General features: G+C 39.5%; 1 protein-coding gene across 1 annotated transcript in view; it reads right to left on the reverse strand.

Moving 5' to 3' along the window:
- AKAIN1 (A-kinase anchor inhibitor 1) overlaps positions 1 to 26,183 on the reverse strand; it is a 50,480-nt gene extending 24,297 nt beyond the window's left edge. Inside the window, exon 1 of the mRNA XM_070629804.1 lies at positions 25,979 to 26,183. Within this exon, the coding sequence (XP_070485905.1) occupies positions 25,979 to 26,069 (91 nt within the window). The 5' untranslated portion in view covers positions 26,070 to 26,183. The remainder of the gene's footprint in view (positions 1 to 25,978) is intronic.
- Positions 26,184 to 27,775: the final 1,592 nt, after the last annotated feature.

Raw genomic sequence — 27,775 nt, forward strand, 5'->3', positions numbered from 1 at the left:
CCTCAGGGCTCCCACTCCGCTAAGGCAGGCACTGCCAACCCTTCATGGCTGTAGCCTCAGAAACCTTCACACAGTGCTCCACACGGCCCTTGCCAGTGGATCCTCGTAGAAAGCAGTTGCATTTCCTCCATGATGGAACCGGCACTGGGCGGAAAGCAAAGGTCTGGACTTGCAGCCGGCTTCACCACTCACCTACTGAGTCACTTCAACAATTCATTCGACCTGTCTGGCTTCAAGCTTCCTTTTCTGAAAAGAAAAATTACCCTAATATTCCACATTTTAAAATGTGTTATGCAATTATTGTGATAAGCTATTAGTTTCATCACTTTTAAACTATCTGATTTTTAGCAAATTAATTAAAATGTAGACAGTATCCAGAATGATTATAAGCATCTATTAGCAAGAAAGTTCCCTGACCTAAATAACAAATTACCTAAAGTATCATGTTGTCATCTGTGTATAAGCCCCCCTCCAAGTCATTATAATATTACTGATTATTGGTAGGAATTAAAATGCTCAAGTCTTACAGCAATGAATTTGTTTTTTGCTGTTTTGCCACAATGAAATGCTAGAGTTTTAATTTTTCTGAATCAATAAATTTGACTCCTCAGGCGCTAGTGAGTTGCCAACTTTTTCCCTCTCGTTTTGTCCTTGGAGGCATAGAAAACATCTTTGCTATGCACTTTTCCATTTCTTTCCTCCCTGACATCAGGCACATAGAACCATTGTCCAGTGCTGCTTCCCAGAACAAGGCACCATTTTGTATTCAAGAGCAGACTATCTGATTCTGAGGGCCACCATGATATTTCCACATACTTCATGGAACAAAAACCATATTTGAACCATATCTCGATGATAAACATGCAGAAAAGACAAAAGTTGTTGATAAAAATCAACTCCAGATAGAAAAGTCTGCCCAACATGGACAAAAAAAGACAAAACTTGATTTCATTCTTGGTTCCTCTTTCCCCAAAACTCAAAATGACACTTGAAATTCTTTTCTTAAAAGTTGACAGAGCATGATTTAAGGTTGCAAGAATGTTAATCACGGTAAGCATCTCGAGTAACTCTCAATCAGAGTTCACACAAACAAGTGAGCATCTGTTTCCTTTCAAATCAGTGATAGGCACTTCTTTTAAATACGTTTCTGCTCCTAAAGTCAAATCTTCCACAATGTTTTTCACCATCTGCAAAACGCAGCAAGTGATCAGGTTAGGTGACAGTGAGTAGCCATTTGCTATGCCAACATGCAAACATGCTAATTATTAAAGAATGGTCTCCCTTCTCTACCATATTAAAAAAGAGAAAAGGGAATTAAATGATATATGAAGGACATTACATGTGATTTTCATTCCTACATACTAACATGTTTTAAAAATTATATAATAATTAATCCCTGTGATCCTGGCACCAAAACAGACAGATGGATAAATGGATCAGGTTAGAAAGCCTGGGTACCTGGAATTTGGTAAAGATGGCAGTTCAAATGAGCAGAAACAGGTACTGAGAAAATTGGATAAATGTTTTTAAAATCTCTAACTCCCAATGGAGGAAAAAATAGTGACTTTAAAAAAAAAAAAACTGAAAAACATCTCCTATAGACACTAGAGTAGATGTATATGATTGCAGAAATGAAATGGAGAGGAATGGCATGGAGGCTGGAGGATGAAAGAGCAAAAAACAATAAAATAAAAAGTAGAGACTCTGCATGGATCAATGATGATGGTGGACCATGAACTGAGAAATGTGATCAAATTCAGCACATTTGGGATCAAAAAGTAAGAAAAAAAAAAGAAAAGGAGGAAGAGAGGATCAAAAATACGTAGTGAGCATATATCTGATCTTGGGGTGAAAAAGTGCTTCTAAGAATAAACACAAAGAGGAAGATGGATAAATTATACTATACTACAATAAAATATTCAAGAAAAGTAAAATAAGTCTGTCAAGAAAAACACAAATAATTTTTAAAAGGGAATAAACTAGGAAAAATATTTGCTATATGTGTGAAAAGGCATTGATATCTTTATACGAAAATAGATCTTGAAAATTGGTAACAATCCCAGTAGAAATATGAGTTAATTGTAATGGATAATTTACAAAAGAAATAGTGATAATGATCAATAAGGTACAAGCATTAGCCTCTGCACCTTCCAATGTATAAAAATACAAAAAGGAATAAACCCACAACCACAAAAAGAAGGGAGAGTCAAACAGAGGGCACCAATGAATAGAGATCTCTACAAATTTCTGGAAGAAGGAAAGCATATGGGATTGAGTAGACATAAGAAACAGTCAAGAAAAGCCACAGCCTGGAATGTACCCTAAGAGAATTGCCAAGAAAGTGGAACTCAGTCAGCCTAAGAGAACAGAGAAACCCTGGAATCAAAATCCACAGTATTGTGGAGATAGAAGTAGGCAGCAGGATTCAACACAGGCAGAACGTCGAAAAACAACAGCAACATGTATTCATCCTCCTTCTTCAGCCCTGTCTTCATCCAGAATAAAAATATTACAATATGCATTTCTCCCCTGGCGAAAGTAAACCAATAATAAAAATAAAATGATGGCTATTGTCTCCCTCATGTCCACAAGATGGCTGCAATAGATCCAGGTAACACATCCTTATAAAACAACATCCAGAGGCAGATAGTGGACTCCTTCTTCTTTATGACTGTTTCTAAGAGCTAGGAAATTTTTTTACAAGATGTCTTCTACACTTTCCATCCCCTTCCACACACATCTCAACCAGCAGGCTTCCTTTCTTATTCTTTGGTCAAACGGCCACCTCTGAACCAATCACTGGCAATAGACATGGAACCATCGTTATAGCCTAGATTAGTCAGCATTTACCTGAGTCACATGGGTGAAAAGTAGGACAAAATGAAGACTTTCATACTCATGAAAGAGGAGTTGCTATTGTTTAGGCAAGCATCAATGCTTGCCACATCAGTGTTGTTAACTTTGCAGAAACACTACGCAACATCATTGCATTTACAACAGAAGTAATGTTTTATAGGACAGCTTCTTATAAACCATTGCCAAACAGGGGTAAGGATAAACATATAACAGTGGTTTGAGTTTTATGACACTGTCTGGCTCTACCTTAAATATTTTATTTTTCACTAATCCCCAGTACAAGCTTTTTCCTACAGTCTGACTGGCACCAGAAAACACACCACTTTTATTTCCCCAAGTAGCCTTCGTTCATGCTTTGACCCCACAGAAGTGCTCTATGGCAATCTTTGTAACAAAATTACTGCTGCTGCGGCTGCTACTGTTTCTAGCTAACCTTTACTGAACAACTTGCTACGTCCCCAGCACAGTTAAGCACGTTTCGTGAATTATCTCACTTATTCCTCTAAACACCGCTAGGAAGTAGCGCTGCTTTCCTACACACGGGCGGAAAGATAGGACCACGAGCATAGGCTGGAGCTGACTGCAGAGAATTCTACTGTTTTCTCTCCCTGCCCCCAAGTCAGTCTGAACACAATTTCCCCTGCATTGTGGTTGCTGCCAGAATTTTGTCACTTTCACTTATTCTTAAGCTCTATTACCCAAAAAGGGGTAACAATGTGTGCTCTTATTTATCACGTACGTCTTGATGTGAATGAAGAGTCTACAAACAGGGTTGGGTGAAGTAAAGAGAGGACAGTAACGAAAAATTTGTATTTGGCAGACCAGAAGGAAGCAATAAATAAAAACATAACCCATTTCCATATTCTGCCATCGACAGGCTTTCTTAATAACCAAAACAGCCAAAGCACCCGCCATTGATTAAGCACCTACGTTATCTACTAATCACAAAAGGGGGGTATCGTTTCCCCTGTTTTATAGATAAGGGAAATGGGAGCTTGGAAAGGCTAAGTACCTTTTCGAAGGTAACACAGCCAGTAAGTTGCAGATCACAATTCAAATCCAAGCTGCCTGATTCCAAAATTCATGCCCCTTCCTCCTCAGGATCACACTGTCTTCATGTTTCCGTATCTTATTTTGTCTAAAATGCTACTTTATCTTGAAACCTATTATCAACTTTTTGTATCTTTATCCAAACATGGTGTGTAAAGTGTGGACCCTTCCTTATGGTTCCTGCCTCCAAATCTAGACTCCCTAGAAATGTGGCGTTTGGATGACATGGATAATAAACAGGTGCTCATCTCTCTACATGAGGCAATTCTTAATGAAAGTGGAGGGACTACAAAAGAGACCTAAAGGAGGTGTATTAGTCAGGGTTCTCCAGAGAAACAGAACTAATAGGGTAGAGAGAGAGAGAGAGAGGTAGAGATCGAGGTAGAAGTAGGGTAGAGGTTTTAAGGAGTTGGCTAACACAACTGTGGGAGCTGGCAAGTCCAAAATCTGCAGGACAGGCCAGCAGGCTGGAGACAGGAGGAAGAGCTGATGTTGCAGTCTTGAGCTCAAGGACAATCTGAAGGAAGAATTTCTCCTTTCTCAGGGAACCTCAGCCTTTTCTCTTAAGCCTTCCTCTGATTGGATGAGGCCCACTCAGATTATAGAGGGTCATTGGCTATACTTAAAATCTCCTGATTTAAATGTTATTCACATCTAAAAACTACCTTCCCAGCAACATCAAGACTGGTGTTTGACCAAAATCTGGGTACCATTGCCCAGCCAGGTTGACACACAGAATTAACCATCACAGGAGGGTTGAGCGAAAATCACAGTGAGGACAGAAAATACAGAGCATGTCAGCACAGCCACCACCTCTGCCTGAGACCATGACAGACACCATTCGTCAGCCAAGGCCCTCTTCCCCAGTGAGTTCGACACAGCTCAGCTCCAGGAAGCCAGGCTGAGTTGGAATATTAAATGGAATCTACTAGCCATCCATGGCCTATGAGATAATATTGGTAGCATCCTTCCCTATACCAGCACCATGACCATGGATCATGTTCAACGTGCCCACCAACTAACTTGGCAGCTCCAGTCTCCTATGAGGTCCCTAGAGGGTCCGATGGACAGATTTAGAAAATCCAGATAAACTAAAAGTGAGAAAAGCACTTTTTCTCAGTTAGCATATTTCTTAACAAAACGATAAAGATTTATAATAAACTATCCACATACTTCTTTAGGAAAGAAATGAGCATACTCATATTAAAACCTGTTCATATTAACTATTTACAATTATAGTCAATGCCCAGCAATTATAGTTACTTTTCACCTGCGACCTTTCAGTCCCGTACTGGACTAAAGTTTTAATAACCGCAACCATTGGAAATTCTACATTGGGTACAATTATATTTGTATATAAGATGGGCATACTTTCTGTATTACTAGTTTACATATTTGGGATATTCAAAAATATTCTGATTTTTAACAAAAATACTGCCTATTATGCATTATGTGGCAAAATATATGGTACAGATTTGGGCAGAAATTATCTGATCCTATCAATCACAAAATAAAGGCAAAAAAACCAACTTTGCCATTGAGCACAAATATATCACAATTTAAAGAGAAGGACTATTCCTTTTGTATCAAGTCTATCTTTGACTCCAAGGATCTCTGGAGACAGACCACACATTAGTTGACTTTAACTATTTAAACGTCTACTTCCATGATTGCCAGCTCTGTCAGTTTCCACCCTCCATAGTCTGACCTTAAGTAATAAGTACTCACAACTTTAGTCTCATGACCCCAGTTCTTTCACTGCATGGCTGAGCAACTTAATCCCTGGGCTTTGATTTCCTTATGTGCAAATTAGGGGTTAAACTGGCAACTCTAGAATTTTGAGTCTCTGCAAACTAAAGAATTTAGACACTCCCCTCACACATTTTACATGCTCCATAATAACACCACACCCTTATATTTACTACTTAATATGTGCTAAACATTTTATGTATGAATTGACTCATTTAATCATAATGAAAACCATATTAAGTCAGAAGCACGTTGTGTTTTCCAAAATTGATCACAGCAATATCTCTGGTCCCCCATGTTCTTCAGAACCTTGCCATCAGTCATCAAGAGATGGAGTCTAATTCCCTTCCCCTTACACTCGTGTGAGCATTTATGACTGCCTCAATTAATAGAATATGGTAGAAGGGACGTGGCACGACTTCCAAGGATAGGTGATATAGCTTCCACCTAGCTTTTTCTCCCTTGGAACGCTCATCTTGGAACCACCATGCTGTGAGGAGACCCAGGCCATGTATAAGTGTTCTAACCAACAGCACCCAGCCAAGATCTTAGCTGACAGCCAGCATCAACCATCAGTCATGGAAGTGAAGGTGCCTTCAAATGTTTCCAGCCCCCAGAATTCAAGTCATCCTTGCTGATGCCAAGTGGAGCACAGACAAGCTGTCCCTCCCACCTCCTATCCCAAATTGAAGATTCACGACCGAAACGAATGGTGTCATGTTGTCAAGCCACTAAGTTTTGTGGTGGTTCATTAAGCAGTAATAGAAGACTAGAACAAGTGTTTTATACACATGATATAGATGAGGAAACTGAGGCAAAGAGAGTCTATGTAAATTGCCCAAGGTCATGAATTTTGTAAGTGGAATTTGAACCCGTGCAGTCTGATTCCACAAGCTGGGCTCCTAGACACTATGTTACACTTCCAGTTAATAGGTAATTATTGAAGAATGATTAGTCATGGATTCATAGCCCTAATTATTCCATGTGCTATTTCACAGCGCACCTTATCTAACCAAATTATTTAATATATTATATATTTTACATAATTTTTATACAATTGTATGTATTTTCCCCAAAAAATTATGTCACCAAAGGCTAAGATAATTGATAATAATATTTTAGGGGAAAAAAACCTCTATATCAGAAAAGAGTATTTCTTGTTCTCTTCTATTTATACTTCCCCAAAATATAAGAAATTGAAATTTTACTGCTTGGAGAAGCAATTTTGCAGGAGACTGACAATTCATTTTTACCATATCTATCAAATGCCCTCTGAGGAAAGTATTAAGCCTATAAAGATCAGGGTCCTTCCAATGAAGGAGTTGTGATAGAAGAAAATAGGGTGGTATCTAAATTATACACTTTTTGATTTAAAGTTTATAGCATAGATGGATATTTTGAAGCAAGGTAAATGACTTGGTGAAAATCTTATTTAAACATTGTCTGAGTTATAACGTGTGAAAAATGTTTCTTTTCACAACTGGTTAAAAATTCTTTAATCATTAAAATCCTCTAAGTTGATGTTGTAATTTGCAAAATAGTGTAATAAACCACTCTAATTACTACTAACCATGAAAGTGCACAGATCCTTTCCCAGGAGACAACTTGCTTTTACTGGCCATAACACTGCTGCATAATGCATGAGAATTTCCTCAGGACTAAATGAACACAATTGCTAAAACCCTTCTGTAGAAATAAACAAAAATTTTAAAATATCAAATTATAATATGCTGTACTTGTTTTTATGTATGTTGTATTATATTTTGCAGCTTTCTCAATTTCTGTATTTTTTTGTTTTCCAAATCCTTGATTCAAAATACTGACATTTTCCCCGTGTCCAAAAAAGAAACAGCCATCAGTGACATGAAAGGATAACAAAAGCAGCTGGCGACTCTATTGTGAGCCAGAACAGAAATGAAGGGTTGACTTTTGTTATACCCTACTTGGAATGAAATTATGTACTTTCCTTTGAAGGAGAAAAACATGATCAAGACAACTGACAGGTATTGTTCCTCTAGTCTCTGTGCCTAAACATCCTAAGCCTCCTGAGAGCAGGGGTCGCGTCTGTTTGGCACTAGCCCAGGTCTGGGACATAACGTTTGCCTAATAAATAATTAACTAACATGAACCAAGCTCTGTTACAGATGCTGGGAATTCAGAGATAAGGTTCAAAGAAAAGTCTTGACCCCTAGGAGTACAGAAGAGTAGTGGGGTTGGCAATCATTAAACGCTTGATGACAGTGAAGCAGCAGCAGCAAGGGCTATTAAAGCCCCTGTACCATTGGGCCTTCTTTGGGACGATCTCCCCTCTGCCATCACCTGTGCTTGGTTAGAGATCAAGAAATAGAATTATAGGAAGAAAAATGGGATGGGGGATTAATTCTGGGCTGTCTTGGATCTTTGCTCACGCACTCCCAGCATTCTTCCTGGCACATGAAGAAAATCCAAGAAAGATGCTCTGAGCACTTGCCCAGAGCCCTCCCTCCACATTCATTCTACATCTGCTCTTTGCTCCCTGCCCTAGGTTTCCTGGCTGCCTAAACCAGCTTGTCTCCCAGGAACAACTTCTTTTTTTTAAGTCTTAGACTTGCAGGGAAGTTGCAATTGTGCTGTAAACTCTGGTGTTGGAGATGATTCGGCCTGCTTACACAACCCTGGGAACCATCATATAAGGAGGTCTAAGCTTTGAGGGCCACCTCTCCCAGTGTCCTGCCCCATGGGAGAGGCAGTGTTCATGAGGATTCTCTTTCAAGGGGGCACTGCCTATAGGGACACTGAGGTCCACGTGCCACATCCAGGAGAGGTCAAGTCTCACCTTGTCTGGCCCTCCTCAGCACCTCGACAGCAAACAACAGTAAGCAAAACTGACCACTCAGATGAAGCACTGAAGGCTTAACCTTTGCAGAGTAAACAGTCCCTCAAAGGGCAGAAAGTGGTCGTCTCAGGCGGAGTGACCATGACATTGTAAAACACAGAGCAGGCCGTACCATAAGGACAACTCCACTGAAAAGGAGAGAACTAGCCTGCATGCAGGCCTCAGATACTATTCCGAGACAGAATACCTACCTTTCCAGCAGTGCCTTTGATGTGGGGGGCTGTGCTGGGTCCTGAGGGATGTTAGCAGCCTCCCTAGCCCGGAGGGACTAGATGCCAGTAGCCAGGGCCAGCTTCACGGACATGTGACTGGTGCAGTCACACACAGCCCCACATTCAGAAGGATTCTGTACTTGGTTTAATGCTCTGCTGTTGCTATCTTGGAATTCTTAATAATTTTATCTTTGAAGTTGCATTTTGCAAGTGAAGTTCGATGGAACAATGGAACATACACCTGCACAGCGGAGATGCATGCAGTATGTCATTCCTTGCCACACCTTTTGCACTTACATGTCACTTTAGCAATGCCCCATGAGCACAGAATTCCAGTAGATCATGATGTATATGAATGTGGTGAGGCTCAAAGCAAGTACAAACTAACTGTGTTACGTCTACGACCGAGTGAGGGGTCGGAGGGAGACCACACTTGCTGTTAGAACCACAACTTACTTAGAAGACAAAAAATAGGAAATGGCATTCTGAGGATGAACAGCCAAGGGACCCTGTCATATTCTTTCTTGGTCTTGTTATTTCCCTGTATTAGCCAGCCACCTATGCTGAAAATAATGACAGAAGGAAAGACAAAGATAGTTGCTTTACTTTACGTCCTCCCTGACTCATTGGTAAGCCAAAGGTAGAGCATGTTGGTAGAACACGTGAATTTCAAAAAGTGAAATAAAAATAGTTCAATAAGTTTTATGCAGACATATGTTTGCACGCACAAGCGACGAAATTCGAATTGTGCAATTTCATCATTCGGCATATGAGTCATATTTAATTTAAAACTAGTATTGCATGGTTTTAAGGTGAATGATGAAGTTCATGCTAATAACCTAAAATTTTAGTTTTCCTTGACTTAGGAAAACATTTCGTAGCAAATTAAAAACAGTATGACAAGTTGAAAGAGAAAGGGACAGGGACAGGGAGACCAAAGCAAAAAGGAAAACCTTTATATTTTATCACTTTTAATAACATTTCATCCTGCTTTTTAAAAAAGGGGCCCCACATTTTCATTTTGCACTGAGCACTGCAAATTATGTAGCTGGCCCTGCCAGCAGTACCCCTCAGTCACAACAAGTAAAAATGTCTCCATACCTTGCGAAATGTCCCCCTGGAGAAGGGGTAGAGGGACAAAATACCCTGATTGAGAACCACTGCCTAGACAGTGCGTGTTTAGTAAAGACTGGCCGTATGAAAGTGCAGTGTTTTAAATTCTGCAGACTCTGTAAGATCCAAGTGCTGTGATAAGATGCTAAAATTTAAGATCCTTTCCTGAATGTTTGGTGCCTCCCAGGTTTTTCTGTTACAGGACGTTGTAAGATTAGGGGATGGCGAGACAGATCTCTTTCTTTTGTATAAAGAGAAAAGGGCAATTATAAAAGTGGTGGCGAGATAGTAGAAACTGCAGACTACAGGTGGTTTCTCAAGCAAATCAATTTTGAGAACATATATTTAAAATAACGACAAAGAAACTGATTCCCTGAAAAGTCTCCCTGTAGCCCTTGGAAAGTCTTCACATGCTTTCAAGAGTACGTATAGTTCCACTCAGAGACCAGCTGTGGCTTCAGGATGTGTTGGTCTTGGGGATGCAGCAAAATACAGCAATTCTCAAAGGCCAGCACCAAATGGAGTCAGGCCCTCAGTTAGCTCAGTGGCAGCAATGGGCTCATAAAAAGGTACAAAACACTTAAGGCTATCATGGAGCATGCAACATGAGCCTCTAAGTAAGGTTAAAAAAATTAAATACAAATTATAACTCAAATTTTTATGTGGTATATAATCTCACAACCATTTTACAGTAATTTCTCTATAAATCATGCTCACAACCCTATATGATAAGAAAGATTATTATTACTATTCTATAATTAGGTAAACTGAGGTTCAGAAAGACTAAATAGCTTTCTGATTCCAAGCCAAGTAGTGTTTTCCAGTGCCATGCCACCTGTATAACTCGTATATTAACTCTGAATTATTTATTTTTTAAGATTTGAAGACTAATGAATCATTTTAAAGACTAAATATATACGATTGTCTTTTATGGCAGTATAACAAAACATTTAGGCAATTCAATTCCAGAATTCCCAAAACAAAGAGGGACACTTAGCATATTAAATAACATTAAATATTTATTTTCAGGCTCATGCATTGTATGCAACACTCCATAAATATTAAATATACTATTCTTACTTTACCGTATATAAATTGCTTCTAAGTTAAATTATGTAACAAAAATATAAATCTTAAACCAAAATTAAATTATGTAACAAAAATACAAGTCTGATTTGAAAATAAACTTTCCTTGATTCTTTTCTTCTGTGCTTGAAATTTGTGGTAATATGCTCTTCTAAAACGTGGGACCAAGAAACTGTCTCTATTTCTCCATTTGACAGATTATTGTAGAAACATGAAAAGCTACTTAGAACATCATTGAGAGGATAGAGTGCCAGAAGGAATCCCTGACACATATGTCACGAGTTCTGCCTTGCTCCTCCTCAACTGTGACTCCATACCCGTCTAAGAGTCATGCCTGCTGCAAACCACCAGGCAAGAGGGATATTACCCCCAGGGTCCTCAGTGCAAATCCCTGGTTGATGTCCCTCTGGGGACCACATGCTTCCACCTTCTGCCCTGCATTGGAAGACTGTGCTAACTCATTTCTGGCCACTGGCATAGCCACAGTAGGACTCTCCTGCCTACGGATATACAGACCCTCCTGTTAATTGATGTGTATAATCCTGGTTGTATGACTGCTATCGTCATTGAATGATTGAAATCTCACTATGAACAACTGGGACAAGACCACTCCCAGTTTCTAAAGAGTGATAATTCTACAGTCCTGCCAATGACAAGAAGAGGTATCTTCCTCAAACTGGGGCAGGGCCCAGATGGAAAGGACTCATATGGGCTCCAGAGTTAGAGTTTTCTCTTGGTTTTTACTTTAATAGGATGACTGCGACGTGAAAAGAAAGATGACCATTTGTTTGTTCATTCATTCAGTTATTCAACATGTCCCAAACACTTGTATGTGCCCTGTTCTGAGAAAAGAAGACACATGAGCAACAGGAGGGTAAAGAATCAGGCACGCTGTTTGCCTGGTGTGCTTTCCCTTTGAAGTTAGATCAGTGGTTCTCAGCCCAATGCACAATCAGCCACCTGGAGATTCAACAAACACTTATGCTTTGGACACACCACCAGAGATTTTTATTTTACCAGCCTGAGTTGGATCCAGAGCATTGATATGTTTTAAAAGCTTCCCAGATGATTTTAATGTGCAGCCGGCACTGAGAACCCCTGAGCTGCAGCACAGATAGCAGTGGGGTGAGCTGGAACAGGGACCAAGAAGTAAAATATCTATAACCAGATCAAAATCCTGACCCTCTTAATGTATTTGTATGCTAATTTTCTTTGGGTACTCCCTTAGTGTTTAATGAAAGTCCACCTTCTCTATGATGGGGGAAACAGGAAAAGACACATCTACCCATGCTGGAGACAACTCTTTAAAGAGAGCATAGCACACCCTCATCCCATCCTGGTGGTGGCAGTGGCCATTAATGAGAGATGATCAAGCAGAAGATAAACTTCAGGGAACGGTCAGGCCCAGGTCAAATACATCTGCTCCTCTTAGAGAGACTCCTTTCAGGTGTTCCAGTGCTCTTGCCTTAAGGGTATCTTTATTGTCACTTAAAGGTAATAGAGACCATTTCTTTATAAGGTGCATTTACATACCTAAAAGCACAAGACAAAAGGAACTCTCTCTTTCTCCCTTGGTGTTCACCGCCTCCCCATCCCACACTCCAGCACTCACAGACAGGGCCCTTATGCATGGCCCAGAGGCCCTAAAGAACGGTCCATAGAAGTGGGTTTCTCTACTGGAGTAAGGCTTTAACCATTCCCCAGGGCAGGCTGCCCCAGGAAGAGTCAGATGCAGGCAAGACAGCCACTTCTTCCCCACCAGACTTGCCCCATCTCTCCTCTTCATCCCCCTTTACTCTCTGCCCTTCAGTCACGGAAGTCTAACACTTTAGCATTCTTCTTTATATTAAAGTCCTAGTGTCCACCACCTAGCAGAGCACCTAGCTTAGAAAAGACAGGCAGTAAATGTTTGTTAAATGAACGAATGAAAATATCTAAAGTGTTAATACCCTATCCACACTAACCTTCTTATGGCCTTCCCTGACATCCTCAGCTCCATCACCACCAAGGCTACCATCATCCCTTTCCCAGGCCAGGCTGCACATGACCTTCACTAAGAGACCTGCTCTGGTCTAAGGTTTTGGGTGGAGGAGTGATCATACTGATTCTTTTTTGCTAAATTCCAGTCTAATGGCCAACAGCTCCACCCAACTAGCATTGCCCTGAAGGCACAAGAAAAAATGGCAAGATAAATGGAGCTTTAAATATTGTTCTCCTTGACATTATTTTAAGAGCAAAATAACTCTTATTTATTGACTTGTACAGCATGGCCTGATGATGCGGTGAAGTAAGCTATTCTGAAGCATGAGTGAGATTGCAATTAAGGCTATAGGGAACTTCATTCTAAATTCCCTGGTTAGGGGTGATCCAATCTCATCTATGGTACTCCAATAAACATATAATGTTATTTTTTATATCCGCAAAAATGTAAAATTAAAGTGGGAAGGCAGAAATGAGCACACAAGAATGTTAGAAATAAATTCCATGGCAATAAAAATTAATAACTTGTGTCAGACAACACAAGATGTGGATTCCATGGAGGCCTCTGGTCTAAATACCAAACAGACCCATCATGTGTGGCTTATGAGAGGTGTCAAGAACAGAGATATTACATTCATAATTTGAGTATATTTCTTGAGTACAATAAACACTATTTCTCTCATTTTAAAGAAAAATAAAAACAATTCTTTAAAGGAATGGGAGAAGACATTTCGTGTTTATCTACTGCCTTCAGCAAATAGATCATCTGTGACTATTTGGAACATGAAACAGCATTTTAGCCACAAGTTAAAGAAAAACAGTTCCCATTTTGCATTTACTTTATAAAGGTGTTCCTTGCTTTAAAAAAAAAATGCATGTGACATGCCCAGCACACAGTAGGTCTTCTACAAATGTAGCTCCCTAGCCTTTTCTTACATTTATCTCAATTTATCTCCTCTGCCCAATAAACCTCTGTGCTGAGAACTGAGATGCTAAACCAGTAAAATGCTGAGGATGACTATTTAAAAAACGATTGAGAAAGAGGTACAGGAAGCAGAATAACTAACTCAAAGTCACATAGCAAGTCAGGAAAACTCCCATCCCTCTCCCAATCTCCAGTTAGTGACCGTGTGGTTGTTGCACCAGCAAAGTTTCTTTATAAGAAGGAAAAAAAATGTTTTCTGCCCAAGAGTATTCATGCAGGGCAAAAGATATTGTTCAAAGAATAGCATCTAAGAATATGTGTGGAGCTACGACATAAGACCACAAAATGGAAACTTAGGTCTCTAAAAAAATGGCATAGAAAATCTGAAACAATATCTCAAATCCCAAACCACAGATTTACCCTAACTAAATAGTTAAATATTAAAAACATAATGCATTATATCCTCACCAGAAAATCATCATTCAGTTTTTAAGTTTAGACAAGATCAGAATTATTCAGATCAGCAAGATGGCCATCTGCTTTCAAGCATGCAGCTGCTAGCCTTTAAACAGCAACTTTCCGTGATTCATAACTTATTCATCCCAGGATGCACTCAGACATCTGCTTTAGCATCAATTCAGCTTGTCATAGCATTTTGCTTTAAAGTTTCGTAATCTCTACCCAGGTAACATCGTGAGCCAGTAAGTCAGTCTTCTTCCACAGGAGGAGTCAACTGTATAGCTCCTCGAGACTGATGATCCAACCTGAAAATCATACATGTGCCTATGTATATAAAAACACATTATTAGTCATTCCCTTTTAAAACAATAACATCAGTATAGCTACCGTTTAGCCTACTGCACTTCATCTGTATCTTCATTACCACCCTGGAAAACAGGTATTATAATCTTCATTATAGGAGCAAATCAGTAAGATTGGACAACTTACCCAATGCCACTAAGTGTGGACTTGGCAGAGGTGAGCTGTTTGAACCCAGACCTTTTTGTCCCAAACCCAATCTTCTGCAGCAACCAACTCTGTCTCATATTTGAACTGCTGTGAAGTAACAGAAATATTCCACAGAGACGGAGAGACTATACTTAGTTCAAACCCATTTATTCTCAACTCAAGGAATGTCTTGCATATGGGGCTTAGTTAATATAAATGCTTTGAAAATTATAAAGCACTGTGTAAATTTGTTGGATCTTCTTATTCTCCTGGTCAACTTTTGGCAATCCTGGCTGTCCATTCTTTCACTCTCTATCTCTAAGACCAGCAGCCTGCAGAAGATGAAGAATCCAGGAAGTGTGAAAGGACAGAGCCCTTTTCTGTGTAGTTGAGAGAAGAACACCCTGTATACTCTAACCTGGAAGAAGAGGTGCTCAATATTAAGAAGATTTCCTCCAAAAGAGAACAGTTTTGTCTCTTTTTCTTTGTTGCTAATTCTAGTGTGCAAATTGTGTGTTGTTGGCTGTTTATTTAAAAACTATGTTGTGTATAGAAAATAAATGAATCCAATGTCAAATCTTGGTTCTGCAACCTAAAATTGCACAACCTTACTTTTGTTTCCTTTTTGGTAAGGAAGATTGTCACTGAGCTAACATCTGTGCCAATCTTCCTCTATTTTGTATATGGGATGGCTTCACAGCATGGCTTGACTAGTGGTATATAGGTCCGTGCCTGGAATCTGAACCTGCAAACCCCAGGCCCACAAAGTGGAGCACACAAACTTAATCACTATGGCACCAGCCCGGCCCCTTGAGTCTTACTTTTATCATCTACAAAAATGGTGATAATGACTTCTTTTATTCTATGTCTTTTTTTTTTAATAATATGTAGAAGACAACTGAATGGCATGAAAAGATGACAACAGTACATTGTGTAAACGATCATGTCAAAAAGTAATATGCGTGTCAGGGAAACACTTTTCTTTAAAAAAGTGGGAGATATATTCATAGAGATAAGGTCTGAGAAGTTAGATATAAAATATTAACAGTGGCTACTGTTGGGTAATATTGTGATTTTTATTTTCTTTTTGATTATCTATGCTTACTAAAATTTCTAAAACTATAACAACAAAAATTTCAAATGATGAAATGTTATTTAATTTTAAATGATAATGGCAGGGCCAGCCCCATGGCTGAGTGGTTAAGTTTGTGCACACCACTTCAGTGGCTCAGGGTTTCAGGGGTTCAGATCCTGGGGGCAGACCTAGCATTGCTTATCAGGCCATGCTGAGGTGGTGTCAAACAGAGCACAACTAGAAGGGCTTTCAACTAGAATATACAACTATATACTGGAGGGGCTTTGGGAAGAAGGAGAAGGAGGAGAAGAGGAAGAAGAAAGAGGAGGAGGAGGAGAATAAGGAGAATAAGAAGAAAAAGAGATTTGCAACAGATGTTAGCCCAGGTGCCAATCTTTAAAAAAGTAAATAAATGAATGAATAAACAAATTATAACGGAGGATTAGAAAATGGAGTAACAGTAACTATAGAAGAAAGACATCTAGGCAGTCAGTAGCTAACTTAAACCACCTTTAAAACTATATGCATTTGATTAAAAAGCAAGACCCAACAATATACTGTCTATAAGAAACCCACATTGAATATAATGATAAAGTTAATTTAAAAGTAAAAGGTTGGGAAAGGATATGTAGCCTATTCTCATTATTCACAGTAGTTTTGTTCTATAAAGTAGCTACAAACACTGAACTGACTAACATGGAACCATTGTTCCTAAAGGAAATACAAGGTTAGGTTACTGCGAGCCTCTGGTCACAACGTTTTTGTCAAATGACCAATACATAACCTTGTTTTACGTGTGTTTCTGTTTAAAGATGCTTTATTTAATATACGTTATTGACTCACTAACATTGACCTTATAGCCAACAGCACTATAACTCATACCCGAATGGAGCTTATCTAACAATTTCCTCCATAAGGCACATCACAACCTTCTTGTGTTTAGGAACACTAGACAACACCTCAGCACTATACTTGAGGGCCATGTTAAACAGTGAAAACACCAACAAAAAGCACAAATGTATGAAAAACTAAATGGACCACTAAACACACACTTGTTTACAGTATAAGAGCTGAAACAAGAAGGCAAAGTGTTGCCTTGTTCAACCTCAACTGAGAATATGCATGTCAGGCAACTCAAATATTTTGCCATTCTGTGAACATCCTTGAATGACAGAGAAACTGTTGCAAGTATTGATTTTGATTGATCTATTTTAAAATATATTTTAGTGAGTAGGTAAATTTGCAAATGTGGAATCCATTAATAATGATGATCAACTGTACCAGGCAAACACTAATAAAAGAAAGCTGGAGTGGCTATGCTATAATCAGTCAAAATAGACTTCAGAGCAGGAAAAATTACCAGAGATAAAGAGGGACACCACTTAATGATAAAAAGTCTATTCATCAACACATAACACTCTTAAATGGATATGCACCTAATGAGAGCGCTGCAAAATACATGAAGGAAAAAGTGATAAACCAAATGGAAAAATCCACAAGTTTTGCTAGAGGCTTCAGCGGTCCTCTCCTAGTAATCAATAGGTCAAGTAGGCTAAATATGAGCTAGGAGAGAGAAGAAGTGAACAACATGCTCAACAAACTGCATCCAAAGGACATTTATAGAGCACTCCACCCAAAAAGGCAGAATACACATTCTTCTTAGTGTACATGAAACATTTACCAAGATAGACCATATTCTTTCTCATAAACATATCTTGCCAAATTAAAAACAATTGAAATCATAAAAAGTTTCCTCTCTGACCATAATGGAAGTAAAATAGAAATCAACAAGAGAAAGATAAGTAGGCAATTCCCAAATAATTGGAAACTAAACAACACACTTCTAAACAATCCATGGGAAAAAGAGGAGGTATCAAGTGAAATTGGAAAATATTTTGAACAGAACGAAAATGAAAATACAACATTAAATTTTGTAAGATATACTAAAGCAATGCTTAGAAGGAAATTCATAGCATTAAATGTTCATATTAGGAAAAATAAAGACCTCAAACAATCTAAGTTTAATCTTAAGTCTAGAAAAAGAAGGACAAAATAAAGTTAAAGCAAGTAGAAAGAAGGAAATTATAAAGAACAGAAATCAATGACATTGAAAAAAGGAAAAAAAATAGAGAAAATCAATGAAACCAAAAAGATGTTTCTTTGAAAAGACAAAAATTTGAACAAACCTGTAGCCAAACTGACAACGAAAAATAAATAAAAAACACAAATTACCATTATCAGGAACAAAAGGGAGATACCACTGTAGACCCTATACATATTAAACAGATAATAAAAGAATCTTACAAACAAATTTGTTCACATAAATTCAATAAGTTAGATGAAATGTACCAGTTCCTTTAAAAACTACCAAAATTTACCCAAGATAAACAGAATGGTCCTACATCTCTTAAACAAATTGAATTCATGTTTAAAGAACTTCTTTTTTTTTTTTTTTTTAAAGATTTTATTTTTTTCCCTTTTCTCCCCAAAGCCCCCCTGTACATAGTTGCACACTCTTCGTTGTGGGTCCCTCCAGTTGTGGCACGCGGGACGCTGCCTCAGCGTGGCTCGATGAGCAGTGCCATGTCCTCGCCCAGGACCCGAACCAACGAAACACTGGGCCGCCTGCAGCGGAACGCGCGAACCCAACCACTCGGCCACAGGGCCAACCCCTAAAGAACTTCTTACTAAGAAAATTCTAGGCCCAAATGGTTTCACTGATGAATTCTACTAAACATTTAAGAAAGAAATTATACCATGCCACATCATCTTTTCCAGAAAATAAAAGAAGAGGGACCACTTCCTATCTCATCATGAGGGACAGCTTGAAAAGCAAACTACAGAGAAATATCTCTCATGAACATTGACCAAAAAAACTTCAACAAAATATTAACAAATTGAATCCTTCCATATATGAAATGAATAATACATCGTGATCAAATGAGTGTTATCTCAGGAAGGTACGTTTGGATCAGCACTTAAAAATCAATCAGTGTAACCCACCATATTAGCCCTGATGATTTAGTGGTTAAGATTTGGTGCTCTCACCACCACAGCCTGGGTTCATTCCCTAGTCAGGGAACCACACCACCCATCTGTTGGTTGTCATACTATTGTGGCTGTGTATGTTGTTGTGATGCTCAAAGCTATGCCACCAGTATTTCAAATACCAACAGGGTCACCCTGGTGGACATGTTTCAGCAGAGCTTCCAGGCTAAGAGAGACTAGGAAGAAGGATATGGTCACCCATTTCCAAAAAATTGGCCATGAAAATCCTGTGACCAGCAGCATACCATTATCTGATATAGTGCCAGAAGGTGAGAAGATGGCACAAAAAGACTAGGCAAGGTCCCTCTCTGCTGTACACAGAGTTGCTAGGAATTTGAATCAACTCAACAGCACTAATAACTAAATCCACCAAATTAACAGTCTAAAGAAGAAAATCCATATGATAACATAATTACAAGCAGAAAACTACTTGACAACATTCAACATCTATTGATGATAAAAGCTCACAGCAAACTAGGAATAGAAAGAAATTCTCTCAGCCTAATAAAGAGCATCTACAAAATATTCTACAGCTAATGTCATACCTAATGGGGAAAGACTGCATGCTTTCCCCTAAGACTGGAAACAAGGCAAGAATGTCTACTCTCTCTACTTCTGTTTAGTATTGTACTAGAAGCCATAGCCAATGCAAAAAGGCATAAAACTGGAAAAGAAACAAAATGGTCCCTATTTGCAGACAACATGATTGACTATGTAAAAACTCCTAATAAATCTACAAAACAGCTCCTACAACAAATAAGAGAGTTAACCAAGATCATAGGAAACAAGGTCAACATACAAAAATCAATCATATTTCTATACTAGCAATGAATGTTTGGAAATTTAATTGTTTTTTAATGCCATTTACAGTAGCTCCTCTCAAAAGAAATACTTAGGTATAAATCTATCAAAACGTATGCAAGATCTGTATGTTGAAAACTACAAAATACTGATGAAATAAATCACTTAAGAGCTAAATAAGTGAAGAGACATATCATGTTCATAGATTGAAGACTCAACATAGTGAACTTTAATTCTCCACAAACTGACCTATAGATTTCACGGAATTCCAATCAAAATCTTGGCAGGGTTTTGTGTAGATAAAGGCAAGCTGATTCTAAAATTTACATAGAAAGGCAAAGGAACTACAATGGCCAAAACAATTTTGAAAGAGAACAAAGTTGAAGAATTCCCACTATTTGATTTTGAGACTTACTCTAAAGCTACAGTAATCAAGATATCGTTGTTAGTGGAAGGATAGACATACACATGAGTGAAACAGAATAAGGAGTTGAAAAATAGGCCCACACAAATATAGCCAATTTTTAATAAGTTGCTAAGGTAATTCAATGGGGAAATATTAGCTTTCCAACAAATGCTATTAGAACAATTGCACATTCATAGGCAAAAAAGAATCTTGACCTATAACTCAAACCATATCCAAAAATCAACTTGCTATGGACTGACAGTTTGCATCCCTCCAAAATTCATGTGTTGAAGTTCTAACCTCCCATGTGGTGGTATTAGGATATGGAGCCTTTAGATTTAGATGAAATCATGAGGGTGTATATCCAATGCCATGATTGGACCTAAATGTATAATTATAAAACTTTTAAAAGGAAATGTGAGAGAAAATCTTACTGACGTTGGATTATGCAAAAGTTCTTTGATATGACATCAAAAGCAAAATCTACAGAAGAAAAATAGATAAATTAGACTGCATCAAAATTAAAAACTTTTCTCTGAAAAAAGTAGTGTTAAAAGAATGAAAAGTCAAGCCACAAATTGGAAGAAAATATTTGCAAATCACATGTCTGACAACAGATTTGTACCTACAATATATAAAGAGCTGTCAAAACTCAACAAAAAGAAAACATCCCCCCCCAAAAATGGGAAAAAGATTTTAACACACTTCACCAAAGAAGATACACATACGGCAAATAGACTCCTGAAAATAATTATCAAAATCATTAGGGAAATGCAAATTAAAATGACAATGAATACCATTATACATCTATCAGAAGGACAAGGATACAGAACAACTGGAATTCTCATACATTGCTATCGGTAACACAAAATGGTACAACCTTTCTGGAGAACAGTGAAGCATATACTTAGTAAAAGAGCCAGTATCCACAATCCTAGGTACTTACCCTAGACAAATGAAAATTTATGTTCACACATACATGTACAGAAATGTTTCTCAGATCTTTATTCATAATTACCAAAAACTAAAAGCAATCTAAATATCTTTCAATGAGGAAAGGGCTAAACAACATTGGGTACATCCATACAGTGTAATACTACTCAACAATGAAAAGGGATGAGTTATTGATACAAGCAACAACACAGATGAATCTTAACGGCATTACACTGAATGAAAGAAGCCAGTCTCAAATGGTTTCATACCGCATGCTTCCATTTATACGACATTCTGGAAAAGATAAATCTATAGGGATGGAAAACAGATCAGTGGTCACCAGAGGCTAAGGGTGGGGCAAAGAGTTTGACTACAAAGGGATAGCAGGAGAAGATTTTTTGGTACAATGAAACTGTTCTGCGGTCATTGCACAACTCAATGCACTCAACTAGACATGTTAAAACTCATAGAACTGTACACCAAAAAAGTGAATGTAATTGAATGCAATTTTTTAAATTAATAAAATTTTTAAAATCTCTAAGTCAACATAAGAGGATTTACTTGGGTTGGCAGATTGTAAACCTTGCAGTTAAGACAGTCTGCTATATAATTTATTTATTCACTGACCTCTCAGGAATTGGTAAGAGGCTACATAAATAAATAAAAGCTATAACTATGTTGCAATAAATATTTTCTTAAATATTTTTGATAGCTCTCTCTATAAATATTGTTGCTAAATGTTTTTCAAACTAATCTTCGAAGTCAAGGAGCTGGCTGTTTCATTTCTTACAATGATATGATTTTTATTCCCCCATGAAATCCTTGTTATCATACCTTGCCTAATTCATGTGCAAGAGAAGAAAGATCTTTTTGTTGACAATAAATTTTCCATGAAGGCAATTGAAACAAGCCAAATATGTATTAGTTCTATTCACAGAGAGGTGCATTAATCCCTTAAGTATATACTAATCATTGGGGGAAGTGGAGATAAGGAAACTTCTGTCCACACTTTCCACCTCACACTGCATTCCCTATTAGCTCTTCCTCAAGAGAGAATTTGCTAATCTGATTGTTCAGAGTCTGGAATTCTTTGAGTGAAACCATGGCATTGAAAAGACATTTGAACTTATGAACATACTCTCTTTCTCGCTGGGAGCATATCTCCTCCCAGAACATTTTTTTTGCCTCCCAAATGGAAGCTTTTGCTATAACCACAGACTAAGTAACCTGGGTCAGCTTAGTATTATGCACAGGAGTCAAAATATTTTTGTGTATATTGATTATGTCACCCTCTTTCCTTTGGCCCTGGTGGTCTGCTTCTAAATCTTCTCACATTGCTCTAGAAAGAAAGATTCCAACTTCAAGTTCAGGAGAAGGAAGGAGGAAAATAGATAAGAGATTTAGGAAAAGGAAGCAAGGGGCCTCATTTTGGTCTTTAGCCTCGGCCATGTGCCCTAGCTTAGTTTAACTTGTATTTAGGGATATATGGTACTTAGAGAGAAATTAATATATTTATATGTTATTCCTTATTTTACTGTTATTAATTTTGTATAATTTCTTTGGAGGGAAGAGCAAATGAGTGACAGGCTTTGGGTAACTGAATCCTTAAATAATTACTAGTCATGGCCCCTTGCCTTTAAGAGCTTTAAAAATTGATATGCACAAAATTAAAACACTCCTAAATTACAAAGTCTATGAACGGTATAAAAAAGAGGAAAAGTATAGAATTGAATTTGTCTGCCCTATGTAAACCAAGAAACCACCCAAAGCCCCGCCCAACTTAAGTCCTGCTCCTTACAATGCAGACTAACTGAAACAAGAGAATTCGAGAATATTTTATACCATATGATAAGAGTGAATCCTAATTAGGGATATATAAAGTCCCATTCCATTTCTCCCTCACTCCCTCATTCAGAACTTCTGTTCTGAAACCTTGCTTCATGAATCTCTGTTTCACCTTTGCCTTTAAGGTAAGCAAGAAGGCAGTGAACCATTCAAAGATACACAGAGGCAAGACTAGAACTAGACCTCAGGATTCTTGTTTCCCTTTGCTAAAATTCAAAAAGCTATAATGACTTTTGAAGGGCACAGACCCACTGACCCAATTTTATAAACAGCTCACTGTTAATTTATTGTTATATTCATCTTGGATTGTCTAACACTTTTATTAATTTTGGAGTGATCATAGCACATTCTCCTGTTCCTTCCCTTGCTGAGTGTTAGGTAGGCTTGGAGAAAGGGATGGGGGAGTATTTCCCTTGACTAGTACAAAACATCTGGATCCCCAGATTATAGAGATTTAGAAGAACAACAGCCCTAGAAATGAGGTTGTAATTCTGAAAATCTGGCAAAGTTCAAAAACAATTCACCACCCTGATTTTCTTTTAGAATAATATCACTACATGAGTTAGAAGACATATGATCAGAGATGAGAAGCTAAGCTGACATATTTTTAGCACTTTGTTCTTATTGCCCCAAAATGCTTATGATTTTTCAAAAGAAACTCAAAACTGAAGAAATCATCCAAAAAGTGTTATCCCACAGGTTTCTGTACATATCCTATCCAGGTCAGTCCATGCCATCTCTGACAGTTATGAACAACTCTTACTTTCCCCACAGGAAAAAACAAAAACTAACACAAAACTTGGAAGAAAAAATGGAAAGTAAAGCCCTGTACAAATAGTGGGCTGCCTAAGCCAAATCAGTCCACTCCAGAAATTCCCCACTGTTCATTACACAATCCTTCACCCACATCATGTTTTAGAAAATGTCGAGTTAACATTACCCAACAACTCTAACTCAGTACAACATCAGCCCATCCTCCACCTCAAAAATGGAAGGACACTTCCCCTTGGCTACATCTGACCTTGAACCAAAAAGCCTCCATCCCTGAAACTGGTGAGGCATTTTGTCAGGAAGATAAGCTCTGAGGTACAGGAAAAAGAGGCAGAATCTGAGGTCAGAAAACTCCAGCTGAGGATAGCAAGACTGTCTGGAATCAGCTTCCCTGGGTGTGTAAAATAGGGATGACATTGCTTATCTCAGAGGGTAGTTTGAGGATCAAATGATGTAACGGCATGAAAGCACTTTATGAAGTGTTAAGCAGTTAATATATGCAACAAAGAACTGTTGTTTTCCAACTTCACAGATCCTGTGTTGACTGAATGTCCTTCACTGTACAGAACAATTTCTCCCACTGAGTTATTTGGGGTGGGCAGCAGAAGGGTTCCTAGGCTTTCCTCTAAGGCATTCCTCTGAGTCACTGCTTGTGGTGACTGTTAGAGCTGACAGAAACTCACTCCTGCCTCCCCAGCTAGCATCCTGATGGGGGGGGGGGGGGGCCAGGAAACTTCCTCTTTTCAAGTTTTGCTAATTGAATTCTTTGAAGCCCAGACTCAATTCTTCCCTTTTAAAAATGCATTATACCTTTCTTCCTCAGCTATTTGAGGTGTATGGCCACAGCAAATACAAACAACCTCTCAAGTTAAAGAACCACAACACAATTATAGAGTTCTAGCCCCCTCTACTCTTTTCCTTACTCCCTTTTTCCCACAGCAGTATGTAGTGAAAGCAGAGACTAGAATTTAAAAGAAAAAAAAAACGGCTTTGTTTCTACCCCTAGAGACAGCTTTGTGCTTTAACAATGACCACACTTTCCCTAACTCCGCCTGACCTCACCTGAAACACGCACTCGTGTACCCTTTGGTAAGCCGGACAACCGCAGACAAATCTGACTCTTCGCTAACTTGCAGCCATAGATAGCAAGAAAAAGATCAAAGTCCTTCACTGGTAGCTCCAAAAACACACTGCAAACGCCAGCGGCACCGCAGTAGCAGCCTCTGTGCTGCAGCCTCCGACTAGAGTTTCAGATCTAATTCCTTAAGAAGCATCGCTCCTCTGCCCTTCGTCCCACTCCCTGGGCTTCACTCACTTCTCCCCTCAGGAGGTTGAGAAGAAGTGGGTCACTTTGCCACTTCTACGGAGGGGGATGTGGCAGTGAAAAGGATTCCTACCGAAGTAACCCTAACCCCACTACTCTTTGCCCCATCTCTCCACCCTCCTGCCCTCTAAGCGCCTGTGCTGCTGGCGAAGGTCCCAGTTCTCAAGGTGCTTGAGCTCCGATGGGATATGGAGGAGCCAGGCGAGAAGAACAGCGACGGGACGATGGCTGGAGATTGTTAGAGGACAGATAGGACGACGGGTCTGGGGAAAGGAGCGAAGACCCCGCACAGAGACCCTCTCCCGCTCCTCGCTCACAAACAGTTAAACTCCAAAACGCGCAGATGGGTCGTGAGGTAAAGGCCTTTTCTCGCTATCGTCTCCCTTCTCTTCCCGGCTCCCCGCCTGAACACTTGGTGAAAAAGCAAGGTGCAAGTGTACCTGGAGCGAACACCATGATTTCCTCCAGCAGCTACGCCCTAGGTAAGGAGAGACAGACAGACAGACGGAGGCTGGGAGGAAAGCCAGGACTCGGAGAGGTCCGGCGCAGGTGGGCGCGCAGGGCGCAGACCGACTACGGGTCGGGGCGGTCAGCACCTCGGACAGCTCCCCACCTCAGGCTCCTGGGGCCGCAGCTCCAGCCGCCGCGGCGCTCTCAGCCTCCACAATGCACTGCTCTGCCGGCGGCCACCGCGCCGGCGGGAGGAGGAGACCGAATCCCTGCTCAGTTCATCCCTCGTTCCTGTGCCAGCTCAGCGTACGTTACTGCTTAGGGAGCAAAACACTTCAACCGCTTCCACGGGAGAAGGAAGGATAGAAGAGGAAGAGAGAAAAAGGTAATTGCCCGGCTTCCCCGCAGGGGGACAGCTAATTGCTTCTAATTACCTGCTGTTGCTCTCCCCCGTGGATATTGGACTGACATTTAGGATGGGTTTGCCCTTTAAAATAATAGTAATAATAATAATAACTCAAAGAGCTTTACTCTCGAGGCTGGCTCTGAGTTCTCCGAGTTGGGCTTGCTGGCTCTGAAGAGAAGGGTGGGGCCTCCAAGTTAATCGGTCCTTGGGATCCATGAGTCCTCTCTCCTCCGGAGTCCCAGTGTCTGCTAACGTCAGAAAACGAGGGAGAGGGAAGGACAGGGTGACTACAGAGTGCGTGAGGAGGGCGCCGCCATCAGGCTTGCTCCCAGGCGGCCCATCCCGCTCTGAAAGCTCCCAAACTTGTAGGCCCTCAAGGTCATCACTTTAGGCTGACCAGGGCAGAGAAGAGAGACCTTGGTGAGGCAGGTCTCCTCCACCGATAAGCTCTCACACTCTATAAAAGGTTGAACCAACAGAGTCCACTTCGAGTGTGAGAACAGCCTTGAGACGGATCAAGAAACATTGGTGCTTCCCCTGCCTTCACCCAACCAAAAACTGCCCCCACGTACACCCAGTTCTACTCTAAACATACTAGGATGCCCCATGCTCACTTCATGCTTCTAAGCCACTGCTCATTTTAAAGCATTATCTAGTTTCCCCAAGATATGTTTGTGCAACATGGACAGCCCACGCTAGATGTTACCCAGCTTGAAAGAAGTCCATCTGGGTTTCAACCCCAGAGCTAAAGTGACACAGGTTCCTCCAGCCTCAAAGCAGATGACAGTTGCTTTGGGTTTTATCCTCTAGTTTTGCAGCTAAATGGAGTTTTCCAAGAACAAAGGGTGATGAGGGTCATCTCCAGTGTTTTCTGGGGTTTCTTCACTTGCACCTCTCCCTAGAAAATACAGCTATTCTGAAAATACAGTATTTCCTAATAATTTGGTTGGTAGCCATAAGTTCTACACTCTTTTGGCAAATATAAAACATTCAAAGAACCTTATTGGCACTGGTTTTCTTCAAAGCCCTCTGATAGATTGAAAATGCAAATAGTTTTACAGCTCTTGAACTACAGTTTGCTTGGAAGCATATGGGCAGGCTCAACATAACACAATCAGTACTGCTCTCAGCACCTGGCTCAACACAGGCCTAAACAGATGGGGCCTGCCTCATGAGCAACAAGAGGCAAGTCAGCTGGTGAGCAGGATGAAGGGTGTATATGACAGGATGCAGTCCTCTCACATCCCCAAGTTACACCAAAAGCCAGGGACCAATGATGCTTCACTCCTTCTTCTTTGCTCTATCACCAGGAGAAACGTGAAATACTATTTAAAATAATCTTTGAATGATTGAAAGATCTCTTTCTTTTAGCACACTCAAAAGTGCTCTCTTCTACAACCTTTTTTATAAAATGGGTTTTATTCTCTTAATGCATAAACAATTACTCATGATTAAGTTCAAGAAAAAGCAATATAGTGTAGAAAAAGAAAAAGGACTTGTGACCCAAGTAGAACACCTTCACCATTTACTAGCTGTGTAACTTTTGATAAGTTACTTAACTGTCTTACCTGCAATATAGGGATTAAGGTATCTCAAAGGTTTCTTGTGAGGATTACATGTGATGATGGATTAATGGATTAATTAAGAGAGAGCACAGCCCCAATTAAACCCATTCCAAGAAATTACTGACACTCTGGGAGTAGATGACACCCCATAGGAATGCAAACTAAATATGTTAGATAAGTACTTCTCAAACATTAATGTGCATATGAATCCCATGGAGATCTTGTTAAAATGCAGATTATGATTCAGTAGATCAGGGTGGGGTCTGAGACTTGAATTTCTAATAAGCTCCCATGTGATGTCCATGCTACAGGTGCTGCTAGTCTGTAGATTGTATTTTGAGTAGCAAGGTATTAGAT

The sequence above is a fragment of the Equus przewalskii genome, chromosome 7, assembly GCF_037783145.1.
Source record: "Equus przewalskii isolate Varuska chromosome 7, EquPr2, whole genome shotgun sequence".
In the NCBI taxonomy this organism is placed as follows: Eukaryota; Metazoa; Chordata; class Mammalia; order Perissodactyla; family Equidae; genus Equus; species Equus przewalskii.